We start from the raw sequence: 15,662 nt of genomic DNA on the forward strand, positions 1-15,662 counted from the left end.
CCTGCCTACGGAGTACTATATGCACTGCAGTCTCTTGCTAGATCTATAGACTAGGAAGTGGTCCTTGCAGGAGCCGGTGGCGGCTGCACCAGTCGGGGAATAAAATCATCTCCACAGCAACAGTTGGACGTCGTACCTGCGGCAGGGATCAGAGAATAACTGCATGCTCGTTCTGGGGGATCTGAAAGGAAAGAGTTTGGATCTTCGGAATCTAGAATCTTAGCTCGTTCTGGACGTACCTTTTTTGAACGGTCAAAACTGATTACCCTAATGGGTAAGTACAGGGAGGACGTACGTAGTCCTGAATGCACCTCACAGACAGTTGCGAAAAGTGGATTCGAAGATCCACATGGCTTTTTGGCAGTCAATTATGATGATCTACCCTTACAGTCTGTGCCGCCTTCGATATCAGATGATATCATGTACGATCCTAGCAATTATTGCCTATCAACGTTCTTGCACGAACAGAGCATAGTGCTCTACTCCGTACAGCTCTACGGTCAATACTCGCCTACCTCAGCCCCATGGACCAGAAAGATACCCCAGCCCCTTCCTTCGTGGCTATAGCCAAGCACGAGCCTACATTTCTACGCCACTCAGCCGAAACGAGTTCCCCAGTGGAGAGATGGCACCGCACGGGCACTGCACTCTAAACACAGAATAGGGGGAGAACACTAGAACCATGAAAGTACTCATCCAAATCAAGATGGACAACGTAGAGAAACGGCAAAGCTCGATATCTCTACCTAACTAGCTTGTTCAGACCACGAAATGTCAAAAGCACACAATGGAGATGAATATTCATCTATGTGTGATACTGACTAGGTAGACAGCCATGTGGGTACGGAGTACTTCGCACCGGAACCTCTGATCCTAGCGACAATTCCGCTTGATCTTCACGTCGAAAAACAAGGAACAGGATCTGGCATCTTGCATCGTGCATGAACCAGTACTTTTGACTACTTAGCGAGTCTCTAGGCCTGTATTCCAGACTACATACGGAGTACTCCGTCCTCCGTAAACCACAAGACTACGAAAGGCATTCCAACCGCATAGCATCAGTATTTCAAATTCTGATGAGATAGTCGTCACTATTCACTACTCCACGCTATTTAAAATAAGAGTGATCCTACGGCCCCGCCATGTCATTCATGTCGGTTAAAACATGACATGTCACGGCCGCCTCGGCAGCGGCTGGCACTATTGGAAATAAATTGGCCTGAGGAGGCAGTCTGAGCTCCTTATTGGCTCTGGTGACGTGGCAAGCTTTGCGATGACACTGTGGAGGCTAGGTGGACTGGGCAATTATGGGCATTCGAGAATTTCGAAGTCGTAGACCGATAAAGGGCTTTGTTCCTTGCACCCCAGAGCCGCACGGGGCGGGAATCCGATCCGAATTCGAACATCCCACTGCGTTGTTAATCCTACATAATGCAGGAGGGGCTACGACAAGGAGACCGTGTGTGGTCTTCGAACCAGTTATAGCCACCCTGCGGACACGGGGTGGGGTTAGGTTCTTACGTGACTTTGGCAAGGTACGATCGAGTGTGCAATAGATCCACAGATAGGAATGAGGAATAGATGCATACATTCACGATGACACGCACATTCATACGGAGTAAGTATAGTGGAAAGACACGAATAGGGCCCACCAAGAGATAATCACACCAAATGACCCAAAGGATCCAAAGAGATTCTTCAGAATCGGTCCCAGGAATCGAGGTAGGAAAGGTCTTTGATCTGGGAAAGCCAAAGGCTCGGTTCGCCATTCAGAAGATACGGAGAGGAGACCCTAGATGCACGTCACTTAAACCGGTAAGGGGGTAAGTACATAGAGAGGATCTGAAGGGTGCAGATCGCTGGGGTCCAGATGGATCCGGGGAACTCTCGGAAGAATTGTACAGGGTAGAGTTTTGGCGAAGTCGAATGGTTCATGTGTGAGTTTTGCCCTCGAGTCACTCCTCCTCCTGCACCGTGGGACGTGCCGTCTGCGGATGGCTCTTAGGGGCAGCTGTGGAAGTCGGTTGGACCGATCGGGTGCATATCTGCTGTGGGGTGGAAACAGGGAATTATGAACTAGGACACTGAGTTTCAGATTAGCAGTCTGCAAAGCACAAAAGAGGAGTAAGAGGCGAGGGTAGCTCTTCCGATATGGTGGATTGCCACTGAATAGAATGCATAGAACAACATCTCCATAGTCGTATTTATTTGTCACTGGAGGAGATCCGTTTAACAATTAATCCAGAATAATAGGGATTGTGCAAAAGACCACAACGTGGGAATTAGTGTCTTTGATGGATCCGCCATGAGGGCCAGCTGATTGACGGTTGGCTGAAGCGGCAGGGAGAATATGACAGCTCTATTTTCCAACGACCCACCGTTGTTGTTGGCCATGACATGCGGGATAACGCTAGGGATGAATATCAGCATATGTACGTTGCCCATATACTTCTATTTGAAGTTCAAGCTGCAAATCCAACAGGGAATTGAACGTGAAATCGAAGGGGAAAACCCAGGATGTGGATCGTGGCCGGTGGGAAGATCAATGTAGGGCTATCTCCACCCAGGAAACGTGTCCAGCGGTAGGGTTTTTAGGGCTTTTCGCTAAGAATAAATCAATAAACCTAGCTTTAAGGCTAATGATCTTTTAATTACCCTTTTAATTCCTCTGACTTGTCAATTCTCTAACGTCTGTGTGTCGATTATTCCAAATCATCTGTGTGCCAGTGATTCGCTGTCTGACAGGAAACGTAACCGGGTCTTGGGGTTTCCCAATCCACCGGTTGCCTCGAGCGATCACCTCGTTTCAGATCTATTTTGGTGATTGCCTGTGGCGAAGATACAGAAGAGAGGAGTTTGGCAGTCAATTCTTCCAAAGTACGGAGTTGGTCATGAGTGCCCGCTCGTACATCGGTGTCGGTCAACTACTAATCCATGGTATACAATAAAGAATCGGGGTTGCATTTGGTATGAACCTCCTCGCATGTCTCGTGAGCACACTTCCGTGGTCCTTGCTTGACTCTATTTACCTTAGGGGCAATCTAAATTTGCCAGAACTCCTCGAGGGGGATTAGCTCGTTCATGAGAGCCCCTTGATACTTTCCAGCACAGCCGTGGTCGTTGCTCCTGACTAGCGATGCAAGCGAGTGCTGTGCATTCCTCTGGTCATGTTACAGTGGGCGTTTCAGCATCAACTAGTAAGTAGCAATATTACCATACTGGTCGTGGATGTAGATACGGAGTACTGGTTGTGGAATGTGCAGATATGTGGATGAGCACTAGTTGCCCGTTGAAGTAGTTTCCTTTTTCCTCGACCTTCTTTCAGTCTTCTTCCTGCTTCTTTTTGCTTTATTTCCCCCCTCAACAGTTTGCAGCTAAATCCTCCGGAGGATTTGAAGTCTAGAGACCCAGCGTCATTAATTGGGACGACTATTGATGCAAGGGCCAGAGTGTAAACTAAGTCTTCCCCCGTGTCGATCGTGAATAGACCCAACGATCCGTTGACAAATTAAGGGCCATAGATCCTTGCCGTGAATCTATGACTCGGGATTGATCGGAGCCACATCATTTGTCGATCGAATGGAGTCCGTATGAGATCCAGTCTTTGCATGATGTGACATATACTGTATGATATCGAATATACTATTAGTTTTTTTTTTCCATTTCGCTTCTTCCCGGGCCCAAGCGGACACTAGCCAGTGGTCCAGAGCACCCACTCGGGATGCCCGTCTGGCTTCCCCGTCGTGATGGAGTTGTGGGGCGAATATGCATCTTCTGCTGTCTGTATGACATCCGACTTCCGCGCTTCATGTGTTGAGGATCGGCCCTGATCGTTCACGGTTCCCCTCTCCTGGGTCCGGAGGCAGACTTCGATCTGGATCCCTCCTCGTCTACATATAAACATGCACCCCATCCCGCATGATGTCCCATAGTTTCACTCAATCAGTCGCCTCGTGTTTTGATCCTACTCTGTTTATCATTCTACTGCTTTTGTTCTTTCTTGTGCACATACAACCCCAGTGTCTTACCTACATCTCACAATCATCGACTATATCTACTCATCGCTTGTGTGAACATCCCCTACAACACCCACAACCAGCCGTGATCTTTCAGTACATATCTTCTCGACCTACTTCGTGCCTCTACAACACCATCGCCACTGGACATATCACAAACATCTTCTCGACATCCAACAATGTACGAAGAAATGGTTCCCATAAATGATGATGTGTCTCGCCACTGTTCTCTTCCGTGAGTCAACCCCTTGCCATATCTCGTATACCAGTCCATCCTAACATGAACCAAAGTTCTTTCAAGTCAAGCACCACTATGCCTGCCTCCGATGTGGGCGAGGAACGCCGACTGCCTCCTCTCCCTCAAATCTTGCCTTTGCCACCCCGTGGTCCTTTCAGTCCATTCAACGTGAAGGACACCCTTGTGCCCACTACCCCAAATTCCCAGGACTCTTTCCAATTCAAATCACCTTGGACACCTGCAGAGCACATCATCGCCCCTCCCTCGCCCGCCAACTCTGCTGAAAGTTCCTGGCAAGAGTCTTTTGCCATTCAGAAGTCTAACTCGGTCGATTGGCCCAATGATCTCTCCCAGAATGAGATCATGGCTTTGGTGGCCCCCCAAAATCTCAACCGCAAGGCTCCCCTACAGCAGCTCTGTGGCCGTAAGCGCAAGGGCAGCTCTCAATCTAACGAAGATGACCAGCGTGAGAAGCACCGCATCGCCGAGGGAAACCGACGCAGCAACCTGAGCGACCTGCACCGCCAGTTGGACAGCCGCATCCACGACTTCTTCCTTGAGCGTGCCGGCTGGAACCCTTCCAAGAGCCTGACTCAATCTAAGGAGCACATTGTGCAAGGAGCTATCTACCTTATCGACTTCATGCTTGCCATTATTGTCCACCTCATTCGCCAGGAACAGGTCACACCACAGCTCTCAGAGAAGCTACAGCCCCAGGTCCGCTGCATGCAGTTGCAGCAGCTGGTCAGCTCCCTGCAGCAACAACACCAGACTGCTCAGCAACAGCTCAAGGCCACCAAGGCCGAGAACGAGATGCTCGCTGATCGCAACCGCGCTCTGGAGTTCAAGCTCAAGTCATACGAGCAGATGTTCCGCTCTCCAAAGGTCGAGAGCACCAGCCCCGGCTCCGTCCTCGAGTTCCCCGAGCACAAACGCCAGAAGAAGAGCAACAACCTACCAGGTCTACGGGTCTTCTGCGATGAGATCGCTGCCAGCATGCCCTCCGAGCCTTCCTATACCTCTGCCTACCACGACTCCATGCCCAGCTCTACCTCGCAATCCTTCACCAGCTCCTATCTCGCTGCCACCCCTCCCATGACCGGTCCTTCTTCTCCTGCCTTCCCACCTTCACACCCTTCCTCTTATGCATACTCGGCCGGGCCCCGTCACCACTCTCTCATTGCATCTCCTTAAGTCACATTGGGGATTCATGATGCATGCCCGATATTGAACATTCCTCCATGATATCACGACTCCCTTCTTCCTCCCCACCTTCCTCTCTACCTCTCTCTCTACCTTCCTCTCCACCTTCCTCTCCGCCGCCTTCTTCTGAGAATTCTTTGCAGCAGCAGTTGTCTGCTTCTACTCTTGAGCCCATCGGGCTTGGTCTATCATCGTCGCGCCTCATGAGCGTTTAGCGCCTGCATTGTACAACATCATTTTGCTTTGACTCTGAACAAAAGGTTTCCAAATTGCTCGATTCATTTTTCCTTTGTCGATTCATTTCGGTGCCCCGGGGTTTCCCCTTTTTTTTTCCTTTTCCTTGAACAAAATTGGATGGTTCGCTTTTTTCTTTGCTTTTTTTCTTGTCTTTTGGCGTTATTTATACTATGGATATATACGGTCTGGTGGATATAGGTTTTCTTTTTCTTTCTTTTGTCATTTTCTTTTATTTCTCATGTCTATAACTATGACTGAATGGATCAAACATACATAAAAACCTCTTTCTCGCTTTGTAGAGTGACAATGATCCAATCACTATTGTAAAGAATGCTTTGAAATATGTCATATGGAGCTAGGTAGTTTTGTTTCTATTCCTGGGCGAGCGACATCGAGAACATCAGAATCGATACGTACTTGCCGTATATCCGTCGACTATCAAAGAGATATTGATATTGCGTTGATCTGAAATGCTGCCTTGATTTTCTTGTAGTTTCCCCGTGATGCCATTTTTCTTTTCTTTTTCTTTCCAACGAGAATCTGTATCTATCCCATGATCGACCGTTCTATCACTTATGTCTAAGAGAGGAATGTCTTCCAAAAATGTGCATTTGTCGCCCCGCGGCAAACGCCGGTGCATTTGGTTAGACTGTCTGAGATGGGGAATGGAACATAGCCATATAGCCTTGCCAGCAGATGACCTATTGTCATTTTTTATGATCTATCCTCGCCATAGTTTTGACTTGTTCTATACGTGGCTATCGCTGTCTGGATGTTCGCTCAAGAGTGCGGAGTACAGAGTACTCCGCACCAGCACGACTATTGGATTGTAGGGCTGAGTCTGATAATACGGAGCACTTCGTACTTGTTTAGTTGACTACCCCTATTTGGAACATCCTTTTGCGCATGTTATATAAGATCGTTTCTATACCAAGACGTGAATATGGAGTACGGAGTACTCCGTACTCCGTTGTCGGACATGAATCCAAGAAAGTAAACAATGTCTCTAGCGATTCGATAGGTGAATTGGCCAGGTAGTCTCGACGAATCGGGTTTTGATCAGAAGGCAACACGGGGCGCCTTGTCGATCAGCCGGTGGAGACAGTCGAGACTTCTTGAAACGGACAGGTGTTTTTCGTGGGCTCTTTGGGGTTGTAAAAGCATTCGAGGTTTGCTTTTTGAGGGAGAATATAGGGGCAAAAAGCAGGCTTAAAACGATGATCTCATATGGAGTGTGAAGTAATCCTTGGCTACATAAGAGAAGAGAGTACGGAGTACAAAGAAGTAAGATTAGATCGAGGCTATGTCTCACCTCGTGTTCGAGATGCGAGGTACTTTTTTTCTTCCTGCTTCCTGCATATACTCCATGCTCATTAAACGAGACCGAGTTATGACACATGTGGGAAAAGAATGTGAGGACAGGATAATATCGCAACATAATTTTCTGGACTATGTCAACCTCGAGAGATTTACTCCATAGGGCGTGGCTACCTGAGGTACCTGCATGTAAGCCCGAGGCAAAACAAGCCTACTCCGTACAGAGCACAGGTACTCTGTACTTGCGTGCTGTACATAATGTCAGGTACTATGTATGTATTCTGTGCGTACGGAGTACAGGGTACAGAGAAAAGAGAGTGGTGCGTGTCACCGTGGACACGCCATCGGGAGAAAAGTACTATAGGGGCACACATCGACAGCAATTACCTACGTGGCGACTGGGAAAGAGCAGCTCTCATATTATATCTACGTACGGGGTACTCCGTAGAGGTCAACAGCCCCGAATTCGGTACGTTCTAGACGATCATACGAGGCTATAAATAAAAATAAGGAAAAGGGTCCTGTCAAATCTCTTGGATCCAGGCTGTGTATGGCCTGAGAGAACGGTTAAAGTCCCAATGCATGCAGTTTGAGATGCTTATTTGATCTTGAGTAATAAAGAAACCCTAAATCAGAATCCTTGCTCTCGTTGGGGGCTCCTGGAGTCGTAAACCGAAAGATGTAGTTGGTCTGACTGCTGATTTTAGTCGTTCTTGGCGGGCAGCGCATTTCCCCCGATTTCCGATTCTATTTTCTCCCTATCAACCCTTTCGCCTTCGTCCTCCCTCTCTTTGCCACATTCGTTCGGGGGGGTTTACGACCAGTGCTCGAGACGGGATTGCTCCTGAATTCTACACTTTCATCATCTGTCACCATGTTGTTGCCAAAGGGCGGTGTTAATTGGAAATCGGCCAAGGCCAGATTGCCGCCATGGAGGGCAATCGTCGTTTTATTAACACGGACTCGCTTCCTCGTGACGATAGCCTTGACCGGACTGCTCATCCTCATGTGGCGTGGCGTGAGCAAGTCTGCATCGGAGATGCAAAGGTGAGCCGGACAAAACAATCCCAGAGACCTCCGTACTGACCAAATGTCAACAAAGTTTCTACTGTTATGGCTCGAATAAGTCGCCGATGGAGATGTCCATCAACGAGATGGTCGAGTGGAGTGCACACGCCCAAACCCCCGTTCTTTTCAACCGCCACGAGCCCTACGAAGTCAACTCCACCTCCATCTCCGACATTGACCTGAACCCGATCAAGTCAACCACCAAGGCTATCATCAACCGCGAACGTGTGCTCATCCTGACCCCTCTCCGTGATGCTGCCCCCTACCTGGCCAAGTACTTCGAGCTCCTTTACAAGCTGTCTTATCCACACGACCTGATCGATCTCGCCTTCCTCGTCGGTGACTGCAAAGACGACACGCTCGCAAATCTGGCATCCGAGCTCAATCGCATCCAGAACCATGCCGAAGAGAAGGTTCGCTTCCGCAGTGCAACCGTCATCAAGAAGGATTTCGGTGCCGATGTCGAGATGACCGTAGAAGAGCGACACTCATTTGCCGCTCAGGGTCCACGTCGCAAGGCTATCGGCCGTGCCCGCAACTACCTGCTCTACTCAGCCCTCAAGGCTGATCACTCGTGGGTGTACTGGCGCGATGTAGATATTACCGACTGCCCTGAGCGTATCCTGGAGGACTTCATCGCCCACGATAAGGACATCCTTGTGCCAAGTAGGTGATATTTCTTGAAATTTTTGGGTTGGAGATGGGACAGCTGGCTGACTTGGATTCTTTTTTCTCAGACATTTGGTTCCACCGCTACGACCAGGACAACAAAGATATCGAAGGTCGCTGTATGTATACCTCGGATGTTCTGTGTTATCGTACAGATTGCTGACATTTTTCCATTTAGTTGACTACAACTCCTGGATTGAGTCCGATAGGGGCCGTCGTTTGCGCGCGACTTTGCCTACCGATACCATCCTGGCTGAAGGCTACAAAGAATACGATACTGGCCGCACCTACTTGGTCAGCATGGGCGACTGGCGAAACAATAAGGATGAAGAGGTTGAGCTCGACGGAATTGGTGGTGTCAACATCCTCGTTAAGGCCGATGTTCACCGCACAGGTGTTAACTTCCCCGCATACGCCTTCGAGAACCAAGCCGAGACCGAAGGCTTCGCCCGCATGGCCAAGCGAGCTGGGTACCAAGTGGTTGGATTGCCCAACTACGTGGTCTGGCACATCGATACCGACGAGAAGCCCGGCAATCTTGGCGATCGCAAAGCGTTCTAGATTCTACCTAAATTCCATCCACCGGAAATCTCGCCGCGTGGGATTCAAGTTGATCTTTGATTCCATCCCGTCCTCGAACATCCACCAATCTCCATTGCCGCCGTGCGTTGCCCTTCCGTCCGACCATCACCATCGAGGGAAGTGTTGACCACGGCGGAATTCAGTTCCTTCACTTGTGACCCATTTTCTTTTCCCATTTTCTCTTTTGGACGGATGTTTCGCGACGGAAAGCCTAATGACTTCACTAATTCACTATCTTCGTGCCGCGTTCTAGGGAGTGTGTGTATTTGTTACCTTGGCGCTACGGGGGGAAATGTTGTTTGGCGGGTCGCAGGTCTATAGAGTTCGCCGGTTCTCTAGGCCTCTTTGATATACTGAATTTGCGTCTCTTGGATCACACATCCCTTCAAATCATGGGAGATGTGTGTCCGGGCATGTACACTCGAGTGATTCAATCTCGATCATTTGTTCTTCTTGCGCAAACCTACAATTAGGACCGAGAACCGGACCGTTTACTGTCATGTCTATGTCGTTTGCATGCTTCATTCCAAGTCTATCTGATTTTGATTCTGCTATGCAGGTCACCTCGAAATTGTCCTTTCCCATTCCTCTTCTTTTTCGTTTTGTCATATGCTAAGCTGGCGTCCTTGACTTTTGTTTTTGAGATAAGAGGTGGGAGACCAGGCGAGGGCTATCAATTGAAATCCAGACGCCGTATGAGTCCGGATTGATGAAGCAGAGAGATTCGCATTGCACTGGCCGGTCTATCACCGAGTTTCATGTATATAATCAATTACACGATTTGATTCCTCCTGCAAAATGCCAAACCCCAATATGTTATCCCCGTAGAATCTATTATATCGTCTATGTTGTTGAATCAGACCGACAGCGGGATATCAGATCTCGGCACGAAAGCTCACAAAAAGAGCCAGCCACCGCTAACCTCGTCTATCCGCATCCCATACACCCTCCAGAATCATACAGAAACACCAATCCCCTGTTCTAAGTCCCTCCAATTATCTTCGAGAACCTTCAGCATGTCACTGCGTCTCGGCCGTATCCTCAGAACCAAAGCCCCCGCTTCACCCCACGCGCGGCAACCACTGCTCCGCGTCCCACCATCACAACTCCTCTTCTCCTCCTTAGCTTCGATTGCAATCCGCGCACCAGCTTCTACCGCTCCTCCTTCTCGCCAAAAACTTCCATACCAAACCCTCCAAACCCGCAATATGTCTTCCGCCCCCGCTAAGAGAGAGTTCCTCTGCATCCTGCCCGATAAGCCCGGCGCGCAGGCTAAGCGTCTCGAAGTTCGCCCGTGAGTTCAGCGATCCGCAGTCTGGTATCGTGTTCGCTATTAGACAGGATACAACCACCGGGACTTTGGAAATGATCATTTCGCTAATGTGGATCATAGTCTACACCTTGAGGGCGCCAAGGTGCTCGGCGCGTCCGGCTCTCTTGCTCTTGGTGGTATGTGACTCTTATGAGTATCGGTTACTTTTATCATTACTAACGATAATATTCCCTTTGATCCAGGCGCCATGCTGAATTCCCACCCTGCCGAAGGCGAAACTCCTTCCTTCAAGGGAAGCGTGATGCTCGTTGTCGGTGATTCTGAGGCTGAGGTGCGCGACATCCTTAACAAGGATATCTATACCACCTCTGGTGTTTGGGATATGGAGAATGCGCAGATTATTCCGGTATGTTGGGGGAGAAGATTGCAGTGTCTTTTTTGGGTTGTTGCTAACGGATATATTTGTGCAGTTCAAGTCTGCGCTTCGCGAGGCTTTGCTGTAGGTTGCATGTCTAGGTTTTAGCTTTGCATTGGGTGCTGGGGCTTGAGATTTGGGTATATTGAATGAAAGTCGTTGATTGTTGAACTTGTACATTCGTGCGTATGGATGTGTCTTGTAGTGCTGTTAAGTCTGGTTTGAGGGTAGGATATAATGGTGTTTTGACTCGGATTGATAACTGAGTAAGACTCAAAAGGTAAGGTTGGTTTCAGGTACCTGATAATTAGTGGTGATTCGCAAGGAAGATGTAAGTTGGTTTGTTGCCTTTTCTGGAATAGTAGGGAATAGCACATTGTTTCTCCTTTGGGTATGAATACCCCGAGTCTAGAACATCCCAAACTGGATCTAGAGCCCGTCTGTATCTCCGAGCCCGACCTCCGCGGATGACGGAGCGGAAATAACGTAAATGTGAAACAGCTCGGGGTATATAACTGTCGTTGAAGAGAGGCAGGAATGGAGCGGATTTCACATGAACTTGATATTGATCATCGCTATTGACTCTACAACATATGCTTATCACTCCCAACCTCTCCACCATTTGATATCATCGTCCAGCAATTGGCTCACGGTGGCACGGAAAACAAGACGTTGACTGGGCGAGTCCACCGCGGAGAACCTGAGTGGTGCACCAAGGTCGCCACCCCTGATATCTGATATCACCAGCACGTCCTCTCACTGGCACAGAGACAAAAGTTCCCCTTTGGAGTATCCCGCAAATCCATTCCAATCGAAGGGCAACGAAAGAAGAAGCGGAACGTCATCTCAGTCATCTCCGACGACCGGCGAATCCGGCCAAATAGCTACCCCATTAGGACTAGCGTGCTTATCTAAGGTCCGATCAGATTATTTATGAATTCATCACCTTCCTCCCTATCAGATCCATCTTTTTTGCCTCCAACTTCTTACAACTTACTCCCTAATATCATCCAACCCTCAATACCACAATATCACAATGTTCAAGCGCCTTGTCACCGTTGCTCCCCGCGTCGGCTCCATCGCCACTCGCAGCACTCTCTCTCCCCTCTCTAGCCTGCAATCCGCCCAACCCGCCATCCGCACTGCTGCTCCTGCCCCAGCTCAACAGCGCCGCGGATACCACGAGAAGGTCCTGGACCACTACAACAACCCCCGCAATGTCGGTTCCATGCAAAAGGGCGACCAGGACGTCGGTACCGGTCTCGTCGGTGCGCCCGCCTGTGGCGATGTCATGAAGCTGCAGATCCGCGTCAACAAGGAATCCGGCCGTATCGACGACGTCGTCTTCAAGACCTTCGGCTGCGGTAGCGCCATCGCTTCTTCTAGTTATTTGACCGAGCTCGTCCGCGGCATGACCCTCGACGAGGCCGGCAAGATCAAGAATACCGATGTGGCGAAGGAGTTGTGTCTCCCTCCCGTCAAGCGTATGTCGATCATTTCCTAATTGCTTTTTTTGCTCGGTTACTAATGGATCTTTTAGTGCACTGCTCCATGCTCGCTGAGGATGCTATCAAGTCCGCTATCGCCAACTACTACACCAAGAACCCCAACACCCGCACTACAGATCTGTCCGGTACCGGCGGTGTCATTCCCGACGTGAAGGTCGAGAGCGCTGGTAGCCCCGCTGCCGCTATTTAAATTATATCTCTCGTCTCTTTTTTTGCGTTGAAAGTGCGAGCGCGTCGAATGGAATTCATTCGAATGCAGCGAACCACTCATTTGGTTTGATCAGCTCTGCGGATTTTCTCTTCTTTTAATTCCGAGGTTGTCTCAACATACAATCACTTGATCAAGGATGCATGTTTTGTCGAAAATCGACAAATTTTTGCAGTTTGCGACTCGTCTACCCGGTCAAATTGTGCCGAGGTATGACGATGGATGAGATGAAAAACGAACAAATTGTCTATTTGTTTTCATGTACATATTCCCTTTTCTTGTTTTTCTCACGTTTCGATACGTTTTTCTTTTTTTTTTTTTTTTCTGTGACGGCGCCTCGGTATCTGGGATCCTTGATCGATACTCTCCATTTTGTGAAAAGCAGCGCCTTGATAGTTTCCGAATTGAAACGATGAAACCAGAACAATCATTACCTAGAGTATCTTTATGTATTAAAGTAGAGAGAGGGACATCAGTAAACAAAAGACGTCTATAATTGATAATTTATCCAAGATCTATCTATTTGTACAAGACCATATCGGTTCTTTTCTCTTTGCAACGACACAGCAAAACAAAGCCCAGGAATAACATAGTCAATCCATCTTCCAGCCATACAGCCAAAAAACGAGGAGACTTTATATAAAAGTAAAGGTGAAAACGCCATCGCTGATGCACAGACAGACCATTCTAGACAATCCGTGCCCATAAAACAAAACCAAGGGATATAATGGGGGAAAACGATATAAAAGACCATGCCGAGGGCAAGCCAGTCACAGAAACATAGTGTCATTACACGCTTCGGAGACCGAAACGAGACTTCAAAGACAGCAAGGATTCATAGACAGACAACTTGATCTCGACGCGGAGGTAGCTTCCGTATGCACACAAGTAACGGAAGAAGTTGCGGAAAACACCGCCAGTCTCGTTGATGAATTCCAGTTGTTCTTCGAAGACGGTGCGTGTGGCGTATCGGGCGAGGATAAGGAACGAGCGCATGGGACCCTGGCGAGTGTGTAGGTTTTCGTCTAAGCTGCGGGCTGGGAGGGTGTTAGTTGGTGATACCAGAGGATAAATAGGCGAGTCTGGGAATACATACTCAGGTCATTCGTCTTCAGAATCAGAAGGATGATTCGTGGAACTCGGCCTAGCAAAACAACCAGCTGCTGCAGCATGCCTTCACCCAGAGCACCCGAAATCTCTTTTTTCTCTTCGGCGGTGCGCAAAGAAACGACGTTCTTCTGTTTCAGCACGCTGAAATCTCGACCGGTGATTGCACTGGCAAAGAGCGGGAAGTACTCGTCTGTGACGTTTGCGACCTTGTATGCGTACTCGCGCATCCGTGGCACGTCCGCGTCGATAACGGCTAGCCACAACTTGGCGTAGTTGCGGCGCAGTTCGCGGTCAATGTTGCGGTATAGTCCGTGGTCGTAGAGAACGATGTCGAAGTTGGGGTGCGAGCGGGTGTGGTTCGGGCGGATGGCGATGTTGCCGCCGTGGGGATCGCAGTGGAGCGGGGCGTTGTCGCCAAAGATCATTTCGTTGAAGATGTGCGCGAGGGCAGCGGAGACTTCGTCGCGGTCGATGTTGTTGGCGTCGAGGAACTCGAGGTCGTCAGGGCGGCGGCCGGCAATAAATTCCATGACAAGAATGCGCTTTTGGGACCACATCACTAGGATAGGTTAGCTTTGATGGGATAAAAAAAGGAACCTGATGGGCGAAATAACGCACCTCCGGGGATAACTAGAGGGGCATCGGAGTGCTTCTTGAAGTATTCGCTAGCATGGGTGGCATTCTGGGCCTCCATGCGGAAGTCCAACTCTTGCGGCAGCGATAAATCCATCTCCTTGGACAACCACTCCAAATCATAGTCCGGGAAGAAGCGCTTGAGCATTGAGAACGTGAATCGGGTTAGGGCAAGATCCAACGGCACCCATTCGTCCAGCGCGGGATGCTGGACCTTGACTGCGACTTTCTGTCCGGTTTCCTTCAGAGTGGCGATGTGTACCTGGGCGAGCGATGCAGCACCGATGGGTATAGGTTCGAAAGAGGAAAACAGTTCGTTCATATCCTGGCCTGTATCCTTGCGGAACAGTTCGGCGATCGATTCAATTGACGAGACGGGGCATCTGTCCTGGAGCGGAATGAAGGTCGTGGTCCATTCGATAGGGAGCAGGTAGCCCATGCTACTCAGATGCTGACCCAACTTGATGAAAACCGATCCATTCTTTTCCAATACACGGAGGGTACGCTCGGCGCAACGCTTGTGGCAGGCGCGAATGAGGGTATCGTATTCTTCGGGGGTCGAGGCGTCTTGTTTCAGGGTAACACGGTAACTGTGAAGATTCATAACCACTTTAGCGAGATTTTCAATTGACAACATAGCAGAGAGCTCAATGCCATTGCAGTCCACTTACTCATTGATACAAACAGCCAATGCGCCAGCAACTCGACCACTTCTCTTCGCCGCCTCGTAAGCATGTTGCAACTGGTCGGAGAACGTCACTGAGCCTAAACCAAGGACACTTCCGATAATAAACCATTTGAGAGCGCTCCGCTGCGCTCCATTCGAATTCGATTTCTTTCCGAACTTGGGTTGGCTCTCAGTCTCCGCAGACAAGAGAGGAGAAGCCCTCATGGAGAAACAGCGACGAGTGGCGAGGGTCAAGCCCTGGGAGGACTGTGCATGACTCCATGACGATAGATTGATTGCTCCTGGAGAAGATGACGGTTGTAGAGGCGAGTTTGAGGCCAGAAGAAACGAGGATCCAGATATCGAGGCTTTGGAGGGTTTCCCAATCACTGTGGCGGGATCAATCTTGAATGCCCGCCACGGAACGCGAAACGCTGCGCTCATTCCGAGGCAAAGGCCACCGGCCAAAAAAAAGGGGAAAGGAAAAAAGGAAAGGACTGAGAGTGCCTGCAAGCGTC

The 15,662-nt window shown here is 49.3% G+C and overlaps 5 protein-coding genes across 5 annotated transcripts; 4 read left to right on the plus strand and 1 right to left on the minus strand.

The window, feature by feature from the left end:
- Window positions 1-4,195: 4,195 nt before the first annotated feature.
- On the plus strand, window positions 4,196-5,448 carry N7457_002256 (putative HLH DNA binding domain protein; the record flags this gene model as incomplete). The annotated part of the gene is made up of 2 exons (XM_057173302.1): window positions 4,196-4,251; window positions 4,308-5,448. 2 exons carry the CDS (start codon window positions 4,196-4,198, stop codon window positions 5,446-5,448), a joined length of 1,197 nt encoding a protein of 398 aa, XP_057033453.1.
- A 2,437-nt stretch (window positions 5,449-7,885) lies between these two features.
- N7457_002257 (ANP1/MMN9/VAN1 family protein) lies at window positions 7,886-9,309 on the plus strand (the record flags this gene model as incomplete). The annotated part of the gene is made up of 4 exons (XM_057173303.1): window positions 7,886-8,058; window positions 8,114-8,745; window positions 8,817-8,867; window positions 8,927-9,309. 4 exons carry the CDS (start codon window positions 7,886-7,888, stop codon window positions 9,307-9,309), a joined length of 1,239 nt encoding a protein of 412 aa, XP_057033454.1.
- A 1,037-nt stretch (window positions 9,310-10,346) lies between these two features.
- N7457_002258 (uncharacterized protein) lies at window positions 10,347-11,106 on the plus strand (the record flags this gene model as incomplete). The annotated part of the gene is made up of 4 exons (XM_057173304.1): window positions 10,347-10,624; window positions 10,724-10,779; window positions 10,846-11,009; window positions 11,074-11,106. 4 exons carry the CDS (start codon window positions 10,347-10,349, stop codon window positions 11,104-11,106), a joined length of 531 nt encoding a protein of 176 aa, XP_057033455.1.
- A 948-nt stretch (window positions 11,107-12,054) lies between these two features.
- On the plus strand, window positions 12,055-12,716 carry N7457_002259 (iron-sulfur cluster assembly scaffold protein; the record flags this gene model as incomplete). The annotated part of the gene is made up of 2 exons (XM_057173305.1): window positions 12,055-12,502; window positions 12,559-12,716. The coding sequence occupies 2 exons, from the start codon at window positions 12,055-12,057 to the stop codon at window positions 12,714-12,716; spliced, it is 606 nt and encodes a 201-aa protein (XP_057033456.1).
- An 807-nt stretch (window positions 12,717-13,523) lies between these two features.
- On the minus strand, window positions 13,524-15,588 carry N7457_002260 (ABC1 kinase family protein; the record flags this gene model as incomplete). The annotated part of the gene is made up of 4 exons (XM_057173306.1): window positions 13,524-13,771; window positions 13,831-14,403; window positions 14,463-15,067; window positions 15,149-15,588. The coding sequence occupies 4 exons, from the start codon at window positions 15,586-15,588 to the stop codon at window positions 13,524-13,526; spliced, it is 1,866 nt and encodes a 621-aa protein (XP_057033457.1).
- Window positions 15,589-15,662: the final 74 nt, after the last annotated feature.

This window comes from Penicillium paradoxum (assembly GCF_028828445.1).
Source record: "Penicillium paradoxum strain IBT 22861 chromosome Unknown utg000003l_segment0_segment0, whole genome shotgun sequence".
Lineage (NCBI taxonomy): Eukaryota > Fungi > Ascomycota > Eurotiomycetes > Eurotiales > Aspergillaceae > Penicillium > Penicillium paradoxum.